This window comes from Podarcis filfolensis (genome assembly GCF_964270895.1).
Source record: "Podarcis filfolensis genome assembly, chromosome: 9".
Taxonomy (NCBI): domain Eukaryota; kingdom Metazoa; phylum Chordata; class Lepidosauria; order Squamata; family Lacertidae; genus Podarcis; species Podarcis filfolensis.
Genome location: NC_139610.1, coordinates 37,509,300 through 37,528,963, shown reverse-complemented (window position 1 = coordinate 37,528,963; position 19,664 = coordinate 37,509,300). Strand labels below are relative to the sequence as shown.

Here is a 19,664-nt window from a genome sequence, read left to right as displayed (position 1 = left end):
AGCTGCTCGAGCGCTGCTGCTGCTGGCACCAACAAAGCCCAGCCCCCTTCCTCCTTTAGGCAGGGCGGAGAGAAGCCAGGAGGTGGGAGGGAGGAGATGCCGCTGCCACTGTGTGAGGGAGAGGGAAAGAACACACGCGCTGACAATCCATGCGGCAATTCCCTGACTGTCCGTGGGCTGGATCCAGAAGGCAATTGGGCCTGATCTGGCCCGCGGACCTTAGTTTGCTGACCCATGGTATAATAAGAGATAAAACAGTCTCTCAAGTAAGCTGGTCCCGAGCTGCATAGGGACTTACATGTGAGTACCAACACTCTGAAGTTGGCCTGGGTGTTTTTTGCAGGGTGTTATTTGCTGGTGTTAGTTTGGCCCCATATGCAACCTACGCACTGTGCTCTGTGTCAGCTGCAGCCTCTGGAGCAAGACCTGCCTGCCCAGGAGGAAAACTGAGGCAGCTGCCATGGGGGCCCCTGCCATCTCCACCACCAGCAGAGAAATGGTGGTGGCAGTTTCTGGGGAGGTCTTCCCCAAATCTCACCAAAATCTTGTGAGATTTGGGGAAGATCTCACCAGAACCCATTGTCATCGCTGCCACTTTGCCACTGTGCAACCCAGGTAAGGAAGGCTGCAGAGGAAGCAGGGTGGCAGGGGAGCATCACCTTCCTGTTTTGCCTCAGGTGGCAAAAAGGGACGTGCAGCCTCTGCTCCGGACCTTCCCCAAGGCTAACCCCATATAGAGTGCATTGCAGTAATCCAAATGTGAGGTTCACAATGCATGGAAAACTGTGGTTAAGTTATCCTGGTCCAGGAATGCCTACAATTGTCTTACCAACTGAAGTTGGAAAAAGGAGCTCCTAACTGCCAAGGTGTGCAACAATGGGAAAGGGTGAGGGGCTAAAAACATGTATTGCAATGAATCTGATTATAATTGTACTACCTGTTTATAGGAAGCTGTTTGCAATGAAATATACTTGTCTTATAGCCCAGTCCTTTGCATGGTGACTCTGAAATAAGTACTGATGAATTACATACAGCTTACTTCTAAGTACGTGCACATAGGATTAGGTTGAAATCCCATGCTCACACCCTTAGAAGTTAAGTCCTAGTTGCATCAGTGGGTCTTATTTCTGAGTGGATCTGGATTATTCTTTAATTGTCAAACACATTTCCTCCAGGTAAGTCACACTGATTCTGCAGAGATGATTTAAGAATTATGATCACCATATAACTTAACCATTTCTAAAATTTGCTTTATCCAGCAAATGTCCAGAAACATTGTCTTTAAACCCCCTCCCTGCTGATCTAATTCAATAATTCCTCCACATTGTTCTACTGTTAAATCTATTATTTCTATATACGTATATAAGTTAAAGCATGGTTAAGTGCACACCGGGATATAACAAACTCAATTAGAAATTTGAATAGTGCAGATTCAGATAATGATGGTTAGTAGATGGGTCTGCTGAGCTTCTCAAAACAGCACATAGTAATTGCTTTGACTGAATCTAATATATTTCACAATCCATCTTTTCTCATTCTGCCTGCATAGCTCTGGGTGGGTCAGCAGTGTTAATCACTACAATCTGCATGCAAGTCCAATATTCAAAGCACACGCTCACATGTCTTTGAATTCCTGCTACTGCACTTGACCATTCTGACCTTTATCCACTACATTTGAACACCAGAAGGCACCAGTTTGGATCACTTCCCTATTGGTACATTTCCTGCCAAGAGAAGAGTTTATTTAACCTTCATTTCCCAGTAATCATGATGGCCTCTTGCGGGTATGTATTGCAAGAAAACAGTAATTAATTCCTTTCCTTAAGAGTCTGTCTTGGGTAATGAGCATCCTGTTTTTCATTGTCTCAATTTTCATTTTCATTTTAAATCTTCCTATAAGGGGGAGTTTAAGAAAGTATTTTAATACCCATGGCAGTTTTTGGCCCTTTCCCCATTTATAGAAGCCTAGTTTTAGAATTGCTAGCTATTACCTCCATTTTTTGATGGCCAATTTAATGATTACACTGTAATCATTCCTTTTCACGTAGGAAGAATCTTGGCCAGCTTTGCTCTTTAAGCCCCAACTATCTAGCTGCAATACTGCCACTGGTTTATTATTATTATTATTAGTTCCAATACAGCTTTTCTTCTGGAATTGTTTTTGGGTTTGTTTGTTTTTAAAATCAGTATCTTCAGAGACCGAGGAAGGATGTGGGCAGAAAGGTTATAAACTCTACTTTCATAATGTTCATTTGGAGATGAGGGTACCACATCCGAGAGGCGAGGTCAGCACCCCTGACGAAGATGTGGAATTGGAAAGATACAGATACACAGTTTATTGAAAGGACAGGAGTATTGGCAATAGCAGGGCCAGCCTGTCCATGTAGCAGAGCAAGGCAGCTGCCTCAGGAAGAAAATTCTGAGGGGTGGAAAGTGGCTAGAAATGTGTGCCATGTGGTCTACCCTGCAGCCTCTAAGCCAGCTTGCTGCCCTAAGGGTGTGATGGAGGCCTCAGTTCCATCACCATCAACTACCAGTCTGGTTTCTACTTAGATTCTGTGCAGAGAATGGGGAATGCACCATCTTGCCCTTCACATCAGGTGGGAAAATGGCTTGGGCTGCCGCTGGACAACTTTGCCAGAATCCACACCTCAATTGTTCTAATGAAATCTGGAAAATAACAGTTGACTAGCGGGTTTAGAGGAATGACAGCTCTCAGCGCAGCCAGGGTGACCTTTGGGTAATTATTTTGGAATCATCTTCATCATAGCAACAGCAAAAATCCTAAATGGAGTTATAAGCTGTGAAAATGCAGAGAGGATAGTTGAAACAAAACAATAATAATAATAAATTCCTTCCAGTAGCACCTTAGAGACCGACTAAGTTACTTATTTGTATGAGCTTTCGTGTGCATGCACACTTCTTCAGATAGAGAGGATAGTTGCCACTCTTCTGAAATACAAAGTGGACTCTAGAAAAGGCTTAATAACAACGCACGAATGATGAGCCAAAATACTGAAGCCTGTGGGAACGTGAAGAGCAATCGTGCCTGTTAAATATTTACCATGCAAGTCTCAGAAAAGCCACCGACTAGAAAGGTGAGTCGATGTATTAATCAAAGTAAAGCAAACAGGTGAGCAAGTCCCTGGGAAGCAGCCAAGAACAGAGATGGAGAGAGGGAGAGGAATCTGGCCCTGGGCGCACACGCACATCCCTCAGGATGACTTCAGGGCAGCCTGGTTTGCATCAGCTGAAGCGTCTCCTGCGTCCCCCCATTGTCAAGGCAATCACGTCTCTGCCTCCGGTGTCGCCTCTCCCAGCACTGTCGCCACCAGCCCGCATCGCCCTGCCTTCCCCATCATTCGCCACCCCCTCCCCTTCCCCCCTCCCACCCCGGCAGCATCCAAATTCCCTCCTCTGCTTCCGATTGGAAGCCACCCTCCGGGCCGCCGTCGCGATTGGCTGCGTTCGGGTGACACTCAAGAGGGCGCATCGAGGGAGGCTGGCGCGAGAAGCCGCTGCTCGCCGCCGTCCTCGTCTTCCTCCTCGCCTGCCTATATCCCCGCGCGGAGCTGCCGCTGCTGAGGTGGCGTCACCGCTCCGGCAGGCGCGATGGTGAGTGCGAGGCGAGAGGCAGATGCGCCACAGGCTGCCGGGTCGCCTTTATTCGGGGAGTGGGGAGGGAAGCGGCTATTCTGACAGGGATGGGAAGGGAAGGATGCGCTATAAGGAGCGCGGCGCAGGGGACGGGAATAGCTTCGGCGTGCGAAGCGGGTTGCGAGCGGGGAGATGCGGCCGCAGTTGGGGCTCCCTCACAGCCGCGCGCTTTTCTTTCCTGGGCACAGTCCACCTGGAAGAGGGACGGGGATGTGAAGGGGGAATATTGGCACCCCGCTCCTTTCCCTTGCAGAGGAAGTACCCGGGTTGGTACCCATCTCCAAACCCCCCTCCTTGGCTTTGTGGTTTTGCCTGAAGCTAGGCGCTCCTGTAGGCACCATCCACCTGGAGCAGGTGAAAGGGGGGGGGGAGGCGGGGGAGGGAATAATCGCTGCCATCCCTACATTTCTTCCCCGTTTCTCGAACCCAACCCGGATTCGTCCCCGTGTTTCCACGCACAAGCACATCATAAGCTTCGCCCCCTTTGCGCATTTGAGAGCTTTCCACCAACGCTGCTTTCCCGCTTTCCCCCCTCTTTGGCAGTACGGATTCGTCAATCACGCTCTGGAGCTTCTGGTGATCCGGAATTACGGCCCCGAGGTCTGGGAGGACATCAAGTAAGTGGGCGCCGCCTTCACCTGCCCGAAGGGCGCGCGCGCCGGCTCCCTCTCCTTCTTCCCGCGCCCTGCCCGCCCCGGCGCGACCTTTCCCGCCGCCTTCCTCCTGAGGGGACTCTTTTTTCCTCGCCGGGTTCTCACGCTCCGAAGGGGCGCCGGCAGGAGGCCGAGGGAGGGAAGCCTCTCCCGGGGGAGAGAGAGAACGAGACGAAGGGCCAGCAGGGCGGCCCTGGTCTCCCGGGTCCTCGCAGCCGGCAGCGGGCCCGTGGGAAGAGGCGAAGCCAGCCGCCTCCACGAGGCCCGGCTCCGCAGCTGGTGGGAAAACGAAGTGGGCCGCGAGGAGGGGGAGCAGCAGCAGGAGGCCTGTGGACTTGCCGCACTTCCCACGGCGGCTGCCTTCCAGGAGATGAGGGCCGTCGACTACCCACCGCCTCGCCTTGGCCACCAGATCGCAAGGCAGGCCCCAGGCTCCTATGGGGCGCGCAAGTCCCGCTGTGCTCCGTTGCAGAATCGTAGAGTTGGAAGGGACCCCCAGGGTCGTCCAGTCCAACCCCGTGCAATGCAGGAATCTCAGCTAAAGTATCCATGACAGATGGCCATCCATCTCATTTACAGCTGAGAAGGAAAATATGCCTTGGAAAGTCACAGTAAACTCATACCTTACTTATCAAAAACACAGGAAAGGTCATAAACACAAGGATTGCAGGGTCTCTGGAACTCTTCTTGAAGTTTTTAAAAGCAAAATGGGGAGCCGTATGCGTGTGTTTAAAAAAGAGGGGCTTCCATTGTTTAATATGCACACAAAAAAGAGTTTGGGAGAATCTGAAAGCTTAATGATGTTTGAGTTGGTTCTGATCGTGATTATTAGCTTACTGTGGGCTCTTCATAGAACTGGCCTGTAAATTATTCCTCAGCAACCTCTCTTATTTCACACATGTTTTGTGAGTGTTGAAGATTAGCACCAATACAATATAAGCGTATAAGAGGATGCTTTTCAATCAAATCCACATTCCCTTCAATGTAGGATGCACAGTTCACAGAAATTGAAAAGGGCTTTTAAATGTGAGATGAGTAATTGAAAGTGTGAGTTTGCTATGCATATATAAGGGTGAAGAGGTATTCTTCTGCTATATACATTATGCTATCTGCACAGCCTTACAGATTTGTTCTCTGTATTAATTCCCAAGAATGATCTTCATTTCCCCATTACTGAATTTAAAACAAAAACACCTCTTTGACATCATTCAGAAGCATATACTGAAACAGTGAACAAATATGGAATTTTGGAGCACATTGCCATCAGTATGCTGATGGCATACAGCTCTACATCTCCATAACATCTGACTCAGAGGCTGTGAAAGCTCTGGGTTGGTGTCTAAACGCAATGGTGGAATGAATGAGGGCCAATAACCTGCTTGAATTCTGCAAAGATAGAGGCTCTTTCGATGGGTATGTCCAGCAAGTTACCTGTTCCAGATACTGACAACTTTTTTATTCCATCAGCCTCATGCAGACAATTAAGAATACATTTTCCCACCATCGTTAGTTGATTTCTGAATTTAATTTTTTACATGATATTTATTGTATGGTTTTATTTAAAGTTGTTATAAACTGCTCTGAATTCTTTAATGAACAGTGATACAAAAATAGTTTTATAAATGAACACGTAATCTTGAATTCACACACAGATGCATCTAGCTTCTCAGAATCACCATTTTGTATTTAATCAGTGCCTCTGGTCATGTGCAGAATGCATGTCTAACACCAGTCAGCCACTAGAGTACTGTCAGTCCAGGGGGCCAACCTTGCTTTACAAAAATATCAGCTTACTTTAAATATCATGCAGGGAAAGTGTGTCAAAGAGAAGAACTTAACTGATACACCCTCTCTCAAATCTACTCTATCTAGTTCCATACATACTAACATTTGTAGCACAAAAATGTACAGTGGTACCTCTGGTTGCGAACGGGATCCATTCCGGAGGTTCTGTCACATCGCATCCTGAGGAATTCGCAACTGGAGGGTTGCTTCTGCGCATGTGCGCTGCAAAACCCAGAAAAATACTTCTGGGTTTGCCGCATTCGCATCCCGAAGTTTACGTATCCAGAGGGATATGTAAGCGGAGGTACGACTGTAGTTCTTCTCAGTATGAAATCATTCTGATCCTCGGAATGCGCTGCTTTCAATCAAAATTGAGCTAGAGCCACAAGGGTAATGTGGTTACTTGATACACATTTTATAACACTCCCCTTGATTAGATTATCCATGCCTTTTCTTCCTTACACATACCCCCGGTAAATGAAGAAGGAACTGGTGATTGCAGTCTTGGGATAGGTCCACCCACAACATCTTGGTTTTTGCCCACCAAAAATGCCTTTGGCCCATCTCCCAGTGCTGATACCCATTGCCTTAATTTGTTTTCAAAGGGACACACTGTGGGGCAATCTGCAGTGAGCTTTTATTTTCAGAGCGAAACTCATTTCTCAGTAAGTGCATTTCAGGGGCAAACTATGCAAGACTGTGTGTGGACTATGTAGGAAAAACAAGCACTCAGTCTCCCCTGAGTCTAGAATAAACCATGTGTGTGCAGCCTCATGTCCACCTGTTTCAGTTCCACCAAATGATAGCTTCTACTTACAGAGGTTCTTCAGAAGAGGGGAAAGAATAGGTGGATGCTGCTCCATCACATGCTTCCCTGATTCTACTAAGCTTGCCCATGATTTGCATGGTGATCAAGTTGGGAATCTTGCTTCCTAAAGTCAGACTGCTCCCACCCTCCTTCATAAAGCACAGTTACAATCGATCAAAAATTGTCACTGAGGGTGAGGTGAAAGAGAAAGAATTATGGAGAGAAGATGGAAGGATTTTGCCAGATTGTGCAGGAGGCTGGACAAGAGCAAAAGAAACACACTGTATTTATTATATTTAATAGCATTTATATACTATTTACTGTGGCCCTCTTTCCCACATGTCACTTTGGCAGACAAGGCAAATTATTTCTCTTGTGATAGCATAACACCTATGTATTCTGGTAGCTGTGAGCAGTGTGCTGAGTAAGCACCTTTGAGAGATTATCCCCCCCCCTACAGTAAGTGAACTATGCTGTATATTTCTAATATGTAGTCTCTAACTCTTGTACTCTCCGTTTCCTGATGTGAATTGTAATGGTAATGAAGTAGTGTGTGTGGCTTTAATTCCTGCCAAGAACTGACATGTTTGTGATATATACTTGAATTTTCTTAACTAAATTTGAGCTAAGCCTGGTATAAATTAGATTTGAATTATGCTACCTTAATTCTTGGAGGGAATGCATAGAGATGTCCATTTGGCTATAGCTGAATGTAGTCATTACAGTTGATAATATGATAATATTTTCAACTGGTTAAGTCTGTCATTAGCATAAGAAATAACAATACAATCCTATGTATGTTTTCTCCAAAGTAACATTAATTCAGTGGGGCTTTCTTCCAGGTAGATGTGTAGCCTAAATTTCATTAAAATTCACAAAATAATGCAGTTTTCAGGCTTCAGACATGACCAACCACAAGAACATACACAATATTGACACTAACAAAGAATCCCCCCCAAGGGAGATATAAAACATAAAAAACCCTATAATAGCCACTCCTTATACATCATGTTCAAACTGACTGTTTGTTTCAGGGTCCCCGTCCCCCCAGAAGTCCAACATGACTGTCTGCTTTACCCTCAGTTAGGGCTTACATCATGGTACCAGAGTTACTTACCTAGAAATTACAATAAATCAATAATTTTAGCCCTGTATGCACACAGATAGATGGATACACACACACACACACCAGATGATGATACCAAATTTTATTTCATATTGAATGTCTGTAGCCAAGTTGCAGCTTAGTTAGTTTTTATCAATTAGTAAATTTAATTTGTACTCTCACTCCACTGCCTCTTAGCCTTAATGGTCTCTCTCAAATTTCCATTTAGTGATGGGAGAAACCCCACAAAATAGAAATGATTCTTCATGCACAATTAAATATTCAGGACTCAAAAGTCAAGTCACAGTCTAGAGCAGGGGTAGTCAACCTTTTTATACCTACTGCCCACTAATGCATCTTTCTTGATGGTAAAATTTCCTTACCACCCACCAGTGCTTGATAGAAGGAGGTTTCAGCTTGTGCTGTAATACCCCCTACCACCCACCTAGAATCCTGAAACACCCACTAGTGGGTGGTAGGGACCAGGTTGACAACTCCTGGTCTAGAGGTTCTCTGGCCCATTGTCCTCAAGAGCTAGAAAGTCATTTGGTCTTGATAGTGCCATTACTTGTGCATATGGAGTCCAAAAGCACATCTGATTTACTAGCAATAGGATCCCATTACCAAGATGGCTGTCTCTGTATGGAATTCCAGGCCAGGAATAACTTCAGTATTCTCCAGATTCATTCTTTGTTCCTTCTCTTCTACCTGAACACATCCTGTAATTAAGAACTCTGATGGCTTCTTCTAGACTTGATCTTGCTGCAAATAAATTTTTATTTCTCTTATTCATAAAAAAATTATACACCACTTGATTGCCACCCCCCTCAAACCTTTTCCATGATGTAAAATCATATTTTTAAAAGAAGGAATATCAGTGTATCTCTGTCTTTGAAGTGTTGTATATGGAAGTTCATGACAAAAATGCATTTATTTATATCTTCATATTTATAGTCCACCTGATCTCACTGCATCAGGATGTAGCTGGATCAAAGGCTAGAATTTCTCCTAGAATTTTCTAGCTGGACGTAGTTAGCCATAGTCAAGAAGTGTCACATCAAGATCAAAGGCATGCAAGCAAAGGTCCAGAAAACAGATTAAATCCAGATGTGTGAAACCACAGAACAACCATTCTGCCAAGAAACATTCTCAGAAAGGAAGGCTGGAAATAGCGGAGACATAGCAATCAGGTTTGGCTAGAGCAGTAGCATCCAGGGTTGAGTTTCATAACAGAATCCCTGAAGGTTTCGTTTGATTTGGTACTCTGCTCTTTTTGACCATGAAACATGGCCAGCAAAGAGATCCCATCTTGTCCTAACTAGCTTTTTTCAGTAAGCTATCTTCACATGTTCCTTCCCCTGCTACGTTTATGTGTCAGACAACTTAAAATATAGTTAAACCAGGAAGTGACTAACTTAGATCCATTAATTTCAGTGTGTCTACTCTATGTAGAACTTAGTTGGATACAACTATCTGAAAGTCCTATTCAGATGATTGGTCTGCATGTATTCAAAGAACACATGAAAGGAGAACAGGGCTGCATGCACCAGTCCTGTCAAATACATTTAATCCTGTTGGTAGCTCCACTTCTGAATGCACAAGGATGTGAAGGAGGATTCTAAGCATGTTCAAAATCATCATGTGAATGTTGGGAGTGAAGTAGATGGAATTTTTTTTGGGGGGGGGGCAGAGCATGCGTCCCTTGCATGTGTTATTTGAACATGAGTAGACCTAATACTTTGGTAGTCCTAAACTCATCATACTCAGGAATGGCCCTGACTCCATGTAGATTCTAGGGCTGTTGCCTATTTGGTACCAGTATCTGTTATTTTTAGCCTAAAGTTGCAGAATAGTGCATGCTGCTTACTTGGCACCAGTTGAGACTAGCTTATTTAGCCTTTAGGAATTTGGGGAAATTTGCCCAGCTGTAATAGTCTGTAGGTTTAGGCTTCTATACATAGGAAACATTTTGCTTCTGTTGAAAATGCAAAAGAGTTCTGTGTTTAGATTTTCCAAGACTTGCTAACACAACTAACTGTGTTTTGTACAAACCTCAGCAATATGTAGTTGACACGGTGATGCTCTGCAGTAAGATGTGCATTTGGGGGTTTGTGTGAAGGCTTGAGAACTTTCTTACATGAGGTGTCTCAAACGTTTTAGAAGCACACAGAAATTGACAGAAGTGTAACAGCATATCCAATTCCTATTTACTTGACTATACTCATCTGTATGCTGTAGCAATCTCAGAACTATGGAGGAAATACAACAGTGTTTATCAACCAATGGAGCAGACATTGTTGGTGGAATGGATTCCTGCCTGTGTATCCCCTGCAATCTTCTCCAGAGGGTTAGGGGAGGGTTTGGCTGCAGAGGTAGGAGAAGTCGCATTACACAAGTGAAAGTTTGCTCTTCCACTCAGTTGTGTGAATGGCTTTCTTATAGTAAACAGCAAACACATGGGGAGGAATTTGTATCAGAACCCTCACACGGTTAGTTGGAAGCTTTAGCTTTCAGGCCCGCACTGTTGTCCAAATCTGGATTGGGCTCCCTGCATTTGCAATTTATTTGCATGGGGAGAAGCTCCCTTTTCTTGTGACAGGCATCTTGCATATTTGATAATTCAAAGATACTAAAGGATACTAAAAAGATACAAAAACTATCCATTTTCTGATATTTATAATATTGTTACAATTCTCATCTACAAAGGGGTATTTTTGGTGGGACTATAGAAGTCACTGTGTTTCAGCTGAATTTTAAAAAACTGCTCCATTTACTACTCCCCAGCACTGGGAGAGTGAGTAGGATTTTTGCCTGTAGTCTTTTACTTTGTGCCCAACTTAAATGCAGTTTTAATGGCTATGAATAATCCATCCAGAATACATCAATAGAACAATTCATTTCTTCTCTATGGCAGAAAGAAAGTAGATTTAAATTGCATTTCATTGTAGCAGTTAGCTATAAAAGATGAAAATGTATATCTAGGCTCAATATAATACATGTTTTTGCTCTTTGGTAAAAAAATATTACTTGTGGTCTTCCTTGACTTGTAATTATTTTTACTAAACAGATATATAAACTAATCCGTCAAGTTCATAATGACTAGAAAAGTTGCTAGGGTGAAACAAAAGAGCCACATTTTCTGATTCCTCAGCAATAAAAGATTGATTAAATTAATGTGGTTAATTCCATTTTTAAACTTTTAATATTTTAAATATTTAAACTTTAAACATTTAAAGATATGCACTGCAACCCTATGTATGTCTATTCAGAGCTAAGCACCATTGATTTCAGTGAGACTTACAGGTAAGTGTGTATAGGATTGCAGTCTTAAAGAGCTCAGTTGATACCATCAGTCATTGGGTTCTTTCTGAACCATGTTCAGAGGTTCAAAATTCTTTGTAGAATCACCATGTGTAAAAACTAACAGCAAGGGCAGGGGAAATAGTCCTCTTTCACTCCGTGTTGGTACATGGAATTTAAATAGCTGAGTTGGACTTTGGAAGGACTGCATTTAAGGTCTCTACTTTTTCACGACAGGTGATGTATCCTATGCGGCATCACTACTATTATTGTTCTTTAACACTGATATGAAGCAGGTGGGAGAGATCATTCAGAAATTCGGAATGTGGTATCAGTATGCTGATGACACCAAGTATTTTGGTTGCTGTCTTGATCCAGAAGCAGTATTGGTAGTTCTAAGCCAGTACCTGGAAGCTATGATCAGATGAAAACTGAACCAGAGAACATACAGTTGCTGATAGCTTCCATTAAGTAATATTAATGTATTCAGCATTATATTAACATGCAGTTTTGAAGAGGTTGGGTTGCCCGTTCTGGATGGGTCACACTGCCCTAGAAGCATCAAATTCACTCACATTTTAGAAGTACTTGTTGACCCCATTCTGCTTCTGGATGTCTGTAACAAAGAGTGCTTTTAAGCAGCTGAGCTTTATTTGCTTGCTGCACCTGACGTGATCCTGTAGCACAAGAAACCTGCTATAAATATCCACAGTTTGGCAACCTCCTGTATTTTCACTGTAAGAGAACTCTCCATGGGGCTACAAGCCATGTACTAAATGGCTGTCTAGCTTTTAACTTGTACAGGCTGCAGAGAGCTGCTCTTGCTTGACTTAATTAGCTACTAGTGAGCATCTGTTAGGGTTAAGGTGTTAAACTTTACATTTATCTGTCTAATCAGTCTTACCCATGAGCATATTAATTGGGGATATTTTGCCAACTATCCAGTTCTTGCAGTTTATCATGGGCAAAGAAGGAATTGATGGATTCATAGAGTTGACACTCCCACAGATCAGGATCCCCTCCCCCTATTTTCCCACCACTGGATATACAGTATATATTTTTAAAGAGTTTGCATTCAATACTTGGGAATTTATACAGGAATAGAAACTGTACAAATAAATTCTTAGGTAGCATTACTAGATTTTAAAGCACGTAGCTAACAAGGTGAATATTTTTCCATCCCTATCACTTGATTTATTCATTTCATATAATTTATATGCATCTTTTAACTAGAAATCCCAAAACAGTATACAGCAATAGCAGTTTGAGATAACCTATATATACATAGCAGGTCTCTTGTTCATAGCAGTATTTATGAAACTCTGAATCAGGACAGTTGGTTCAATGAAATTTGGGATGAAAACACTCTTGCCCAGAAAGGGGTGCATGAGATTGAAAGGTTTACCTACCAGCAGCCTCTCAAAACTTCCTTTTAGCACATTAAAAGAAACTTTTTTAAAAACATGTTTGTTTTGGTTCAGGCATGGTAATTCATTCTTTAATCATGGTAAACTGTGAACGTTTTATATCATTGTTCAACACCTTCGCCCGCTCCTTAATAAAAAAAATTACACAATTCCCTACATGTTATACACTATCATAAGATATTGGTGTAGGGAAACAGCTTTGCTACATTGGTTGAATGTTTTCAATCACCAAGAATTAAAATAAATATTCAACACAAAGCCTTGCTATGAACCTGTGTGTTTTGTTGGATGAATTTTTTCCAAGTGTCACTTTGCATTTTTCTGATATTGAAATAGATAAAATACACAATGTGGCAAGAAGGCTTCCTTTAGAAAATGGAAATCTTTTCCAAATGAGGAGAACAAAAAGGAACACAAAGTTTGGCAAAAGAAATGCAAGTAGACAATAAGGGAATATAAACTAAAAATTGAGGAGCACGTTGCTAAAACAAAGACCACAGAAACAAGAAATCTTTACTTGCTTTAGTAGCAGTAGACTGACTAGGAAAACAGTTCCATCTTGGGATGATATGGAATCGAAAGTTAGCTGAAGAAATGTAAGTAGATTGCAAGAAGTTGAATGGATTCTTGCATGCCTCTGTCTTCACACTGGAAGATGACTTTCAGGGGAAGAGAGTCTAAGGGACTGAGGCAAATAATGGTTACAATAGATGGAAATTATAGGCCTTAAAAGACAAAACAGACAAACTGCTGGGTCCAGATGGTATCTACCCAGGAGTTCTTAAAGAAGTCAAATGTGAAATTGCTGATCTTCTAACAAAAAATTGTAGCTTGTTCCTAAGATCAGCCTCTATACCTGAAAACTAGAAGGGACCTCAGAAATTACAGGCCAATTAATGCCTCTTTCAGGAAAACTGCTGAAAAGTACTGTATTAACAAAGATAAAACTCTCAAACATATAGAAGAACAAGTCTTGCTGAAGTCATTTCTTGGTAACCTATTTGAGTTCTTTGATACTGTCAACCAGCATATAGATAGAAGTGATCCACTTCACACCATCTGCTTAGACTTTCAAAAAGCTCTCTCTCTCTCTCTCTCTCTCTCTCTCTCTCTCTCTCACACACACACACACACACACACAAAGTACCTTACCAAAGATTTCCTGAGTTAGCCTTTCCTCTTATTCCACAACTGCTGAGCTATCTTTTAGCTCAGTAATTGGTTAAGAAATAGGAAGCAGAGAGTAGAAATAAATGGACAGTTTTCCAGTTGGAAAATTATTGTAGAAAGTGGTGTCACCCAAGAGTGGATACTGGGACTTGTTCATAAATGATTTAGAGTTAGGGGTGAGCAGTGAGGTAGAAAATTTGCTTAGGGTGGATTAAACCAAAAGGGGTTGTGAAGAGCTTCAAAAAGATTCTTCTGACTGAGTGTAAGCAAGTTTAAAGTGCTGCACACTGGGACAAAAAAAAAAAAAGAGAGAGAGAGCTAAATTTTCAATGCTCATGAAAATTTGGTGGTGTTGCACCAGGAATGAGACGTTGGGTCATAGTGAAGAGCTCAATAAAAATGTCAACCTAGTGTGAGGCAGGTGTGAAAAAGGCAAATTGCATGCTCAGAATCATGAAGAAAGGGATTGAAAATAAAATGCCAGTATCATGACGCCATTATACAAATTTTTGGTGTGATTGCACTTGGAATACTGGTTGCTTCACCTCAGAAAGGATCTTGGCAGTGTTGGGAAATAGCAACAAAAATGAGCAAGGGAATAGAGCAACTTCCCTGTGAGGAAAGGCAGCATCATTTGGGGGGGGGGTTAATTTAGAGAAAAGGAGTGTAAGATGAGTCATGAAAGAATATATATGCATGGTGGAGCAAGTGGACAGAGAAGTTTTTTATCTCTCATAACTCTAGAACCTGGGGACATCCAATAAAGCTGAATGTTAGAAGAGTCAGGGCAGATTAAAGAAAGTACTTCTTCATGCAATATGTATAAAACTATAGAATACACTCCTACAAGAGGTAGTGATGGACATCAGCTTAATGGCTCTAAAAGATTAGACAAATTCATGGATAATTAAGGCTACCAATGCCTATTATACACAACGGCGAGCTTCTACCTCAACTGTTGGAGGTAGTGTGCTTCTGAAAACCAGTTGCTAGGAACCACTGGTGGAGAAAGTGCAGTTGCACTCAGGCCCTGGTTTTGCACTTCTCATTGGCTTCTGGTTGACCACAGCAGGAACAGGGTGCTGGGCCAGATGGGCCATTGGCTTCATCACCAGGCTCTTCCTATATTCACCATGTTTGCAGACTGATTACTATTATTACAGAAGAGTTATAAATATGGTTTCCAGTGAGGTGTAGTGGTTGAGAGCGGTGGACTCGTAATCTGGTGAACCGGGTTCGCTTCCCCTCTCCTCCACATGCAGCTGCTGGGTGACCTTGGGCCAGTCACACTTCTCTGAAGTCTCTCAGCCCCACTCACTTCACAGAGTGTTTGTTGTGGGGGAGGAAGGGAAAGGAGATTGTTAGCCGCTTTGAGACTCCTTCGGGTAGTGATAAAGCGGGAGATCAAATCCAAACTCTTCTTCTTCCTCCTCTTTTCTTCTTTAATGAAACATTCTTTTAAATTAATTTGTTTTATAAAGGAAGCTAATGTGTGTTTGGAATATTAGCACACAGTTTATTTTATATGTTACATCTGATTTTTAAAAATAATCAATAGATTATATGATTTTGAAAGCCGACATTAAGCATACTCATGCACAGTCCAGAGAACCAGCAAAAATAGCCATGCATTCTGAGTGTTATAAATAGAACTATTTACTTTATGCAGAAAGTCAGTTCCTTGGACAGATTCCCATTTTTATTTAATTTTGTTACTCATAATTTTTTCCACTAACTGAATGTTTACAATATTTACAGAACCTTTAGGAATGAGGCCGGCAATACACCCAGCTTATGAAACATATATGACCTTGTGTTTGACCTACCAGTGGGGAAACTGGAGGTGAAAGAGAACAGGGCTTCTGTAGCTCTAACAATTGTGTAAAGGGTGCTTTGGCTGGTGCAGTTTGTCATATCAAACTGACAGAAGTTGAATTCCCCTCTCCTACGCAATGTGGCAGGTACTGAAACCCTGCCATCCTTTGCTTTTGTCAGCATAATTCCCCAAGTGGTATTTATGGAGAGTCACCCATGGCATCGATTCAGGGCCACACTGTGACCTCCAGTATATGTCTGCCATGTAGAATTCAGGCTTTACTCTCATATTTTAGTTGCAAGCAAAATGCCTGCCATTTTGACAGATGAGGAATGCAGGCTTGCAATCCATTGGGCTTCTGTGCTCCCTGCCCATTGAGGTGTCCTTTTCGTTGGAAGTTGGGGAGCCCAGTGTTGAGAAGAGGTCAAGTTTTGTTCTCGTCGCAAAAGCTTCCAGACATTCAGCACTTTACTGTCTCACAGAAATGAATGAATGCAGTTTGTTCCTCTAGTAAGCAGGAAAAGGATGGTGACATGTCGTGGGCAGCTCACTCTATTCTGCACCTTGGTGATGCTAATCAGTACATAGCCCTATTTTTGCTTTCTTTTTTGATGATGCTAAACTGGTGTTTTTTTTTTAAAATAAATAAATTATAGATTAAAATTGCATTCGATTCTTCATATAAGGAGCTTAGAGCAGAGATATGCTTTTTATCTTTGCAACAGCACTTTGGGATCAGTTAGGCTGACAGACCTATTTGCCCAGTGTGAGCTTCTTCAAGTGGGGAATTGTGCCGAAGTTGCCCATGTGGAAACTCAATGCCTTGGCTGCAGCAACATGCTGAGGAAGGTCTGGAACAGTTGTGTTGGGGTGGCAGGAATAGAAGCTTTCTTTGTAACAGAATGATTAACCTTTAGGTGTGTGCTATTGTTATGGTGTTAGCACTGGTATCGTACTCCAGCACACTATATACAGAGATCACCAAATATTTCATGATGTGAACCCAGAGAGAGACCTTAAGTGACCAGCGTTAAAGTTTTTCAAATTCCATATCTTCCCATGGTTGATGACCTCTAAGTGCTGTGCCTCCATCGTTTTGCCTTCTGGATTACCATGCTGTTGGTAAGTCAGTGAGATCCAAATATAGTGCCATGCACATACAGTGAGATGCAAAGCTTTGTGCTTCTATACAAAGGAGGAAGATATTCAGCCAATGTGGTGAGTTTGGATTCTTCTGGCAGCCAGTCTGTAACACATGAGGTTATGTTACATGCATGCATCTGGGTCTGTTTGGGGTTTATTCAGAGGTGAACATTAATCTGAATTGAGGTGACTTTTAGAAACCTGATTTGAAATGGCTGCATGATAATATCTGTTGAACAACAAGGTCTACTTACACACAATAGTGGCAAAAAGCCCAACAGAAACAATGCCTGACATATAAAAGCAACCTTGGATTTATTTATTTATTTTTTTAAAAAAATGAACGTGTTTTAAGTGCCATACACATACGCAGGAAAAGTTTAATTGCAAGGGAATACAGTTCTGTGCTATATTTAATTGTTCATGGCAGCTTAGTACGTAAGTTTTTCCAGGGAAGCTTGAATATATTCACATCTATGAAGTTTGTAGCACTTTCTTTTACCCTTCTAACATTGTAACCATTCTATGTTGCAATTGCCCTCTTGGGAGCATTGCTACAAATGAGCTCTTCCTCTTTATATTAAACATTTATTGTAGGGAGTTTCATAGTGAATAGGAAATGTATTATAGATAAAATGTCAAGGTTATATGTCACAAGACTGAAAAGCTTCTAACATAACCATAAATCACAGTAAGGAGAAACACTGCAAGCTCTGAAGTTTGACAATTGTACGGCAAAAAATATATATTGTGATCTGGTTTGTGTGTTTAGATACTTGCAGTAAAGTTTTACTTTACAGTAAAACAACCAGAGTGGCTTGACCTCAGCTGAAAATGGTATTTTCACCCCCCTTGCATGATTTCATCTGACCAAAGTGAAGAACTTTTCAGTCCCATATTTACAGTGTGAGAGTTGATCACATATTTTAAAGCTTTCCCACTGACTTTAATACAGCTTAAATGAGCTTAGCTTTGTCTGAATTGTGTCCATTGAAGTGAGTTCTGCAAATTGATTTACATGTAATGCTAATCCAGACCTTGGCTTAGTACAAATGCACAAGCGTGATGGTTTCTGGAGAGGAGATCATGACCACTATGTGACCATGTAACTCCAGCAGATAAAACACCCTCATGCTTTCTCTGCATTTTCCACAGTAAGCTTCAAAACATCTAGAAGTAGGGGAGAAATCAGATAAATTGGAAGAAAATGAGGACATGAGAAGAAACAGTCTGCTATGTGTGATAAAATTTAGGGAACAGGTGAAGGTAGAAAGTGATGTGTGAACTTTTGAAAGTTTATCTTGGCTGTGGGGGTTGCCATTTGGAGCTCTGCTTCAAGCAGCAAAATCACCTGGGCACTGAGAGAAAAAGTGGTTGGATGCTGAACAAATGATGTGGAGAAGGAGTATGTCTCATTAGGTTATTTCCCAGGGTATGTACTTAGGATTGAAACCTGAAGTCATCCTTTTTGCACATAGCGAAATTATGCTGCATATCCAAACTTGCAACTGAACTCTGTTGTCTCCAAATCCTCAAAGCTAATCCCCCCCCCCTGCTGTGGAGAGTGGGGGCCAAGAGAAAATGCCTTGATGAGTTAGATGTGGTCTGCAAGATGCCTAATTACTCTTGGCCTTGCTAGTCCAGTGTCCTTTTAATGGCTAATTCCTGTTAGCGTTTTAGCAGATACAGTCTGCAAACTAGAAGGCAATTATGAAAACAATCAGTTCCTGTTACTTTTTTCATTCTCATGTTCTTGTGACATATAAAAGCATTACAGGGTTTGAAAACAGTTGTGAACTATTTATTCATGGTTGTAAATTAATACCTCCGCTATATATATAGTCTAATACTTGGCAGGTATTTTGTACATTGTGGAGAGCCAATACTTTGTATTTAGTTACAGCACGGTTATCATAATAACATAGTATATTCTCAAAAATAGATGTGTTTTCAAAAGACAAGTTGATTATGTACAGAGATCTGGAGTTAAACTCCTTTCTTCGCCTTTCTAGAGCTGTTGTTAAGCTCCCTCCCCTTTCCATATACATTTACTGGGTTTTTTGTGCTTTAATCTAGTTAAGCACTGAAGCACACCCTGTTTTGAAAAGAAAGATGACACCAATCATAAATCACATTGTTTTTCTATTTGTTTGACTTGGCAGCCATTTTAAAAGAAAACCTCCCACACGTAGACATTAAAAGCTTGCTACTATACTGGATGAACTTTATGAGAAACCAACCTCAGCTGCAGATGGGAGTTTTCCAAAGATTACTGCCCAAGGCTAGTTTTGAACCAGCATCTTAAGACAATCACAGTTACTGATCTTATTACCTCAGTGGTTAGGAACCTACAATTTGTATAAGGATTCCAACAGTTCACCACAGTTATCACTAACTTTTGAAGATATTTTGCATTGAAAAGTATGGATGAAATCTCAGAAGACTATGATCCCCACAAAAGTTTCTATTTTGAGATTTCAGCCTTACTTTCTATGGCAAGCTTTTTTCATGTATCTTTCCATCTGGTAATATTCCTAATATTCTCTTTGTAATACAGTATTTAGGTTTGGATCCAGACTTCCCCTTCTGCAGGTTCAAGGGCTCCTTTCATTGCAAATGGCTTCAAGATCCATTAGAGCTTCCCTATGGAAGTAGGACCCAGGGAGGAGATGCTTTTCCTAGATTGTTCCCTACTGCGCTTTCCATCACCTGTCAGACTGTTCTAGGGGTATCCCAATCATACAGAGGAGATTTTCAAGAGTTACTGGGGGCTTCATGGAGAAGGAGAGATTGATAAGAA

At 41.9% G+C, this 19,664-nt stretch overlaps 1 protein-coding gene and 1 long non-coding RNA gene across 2 annotated transcripts in view; one reads left to right on the top strand and one right to left on the bottom strand.

Moving 5' to 3' along the window:
- The window catches only part of LOC310770563, a 285,355-nt gene that overhangs the window by 213,548 nt on the left and 52,143 nt on the right, over positions 1–19,664 (bottom strand). The gene's annotated exons all lie outside the window — the stretch shown is intronic.
- Positions 3,472–19,664, top strand: part of GUCY1B1 (guanylate cyclase 1 soluble subunit beta 1) — a 43,053-nt gene continuing 26,860 nt past the window's right edge. Inside the window, exons 1-2 of the mRNA XM_083631194.1 lie at positions 3,472–3,615; positions 4,201–4,274. Coding sequence (XP_083487320.1) covers positions 3,613–3,615; positions 4,201–4,274 — 77 coding nt within the window. The 5' untranslated portion in view covers positions 3,472–3,612. The remainder of the gene's footprint in view (positions 3,616–4,200; positions 4,275–19,664) is intronic.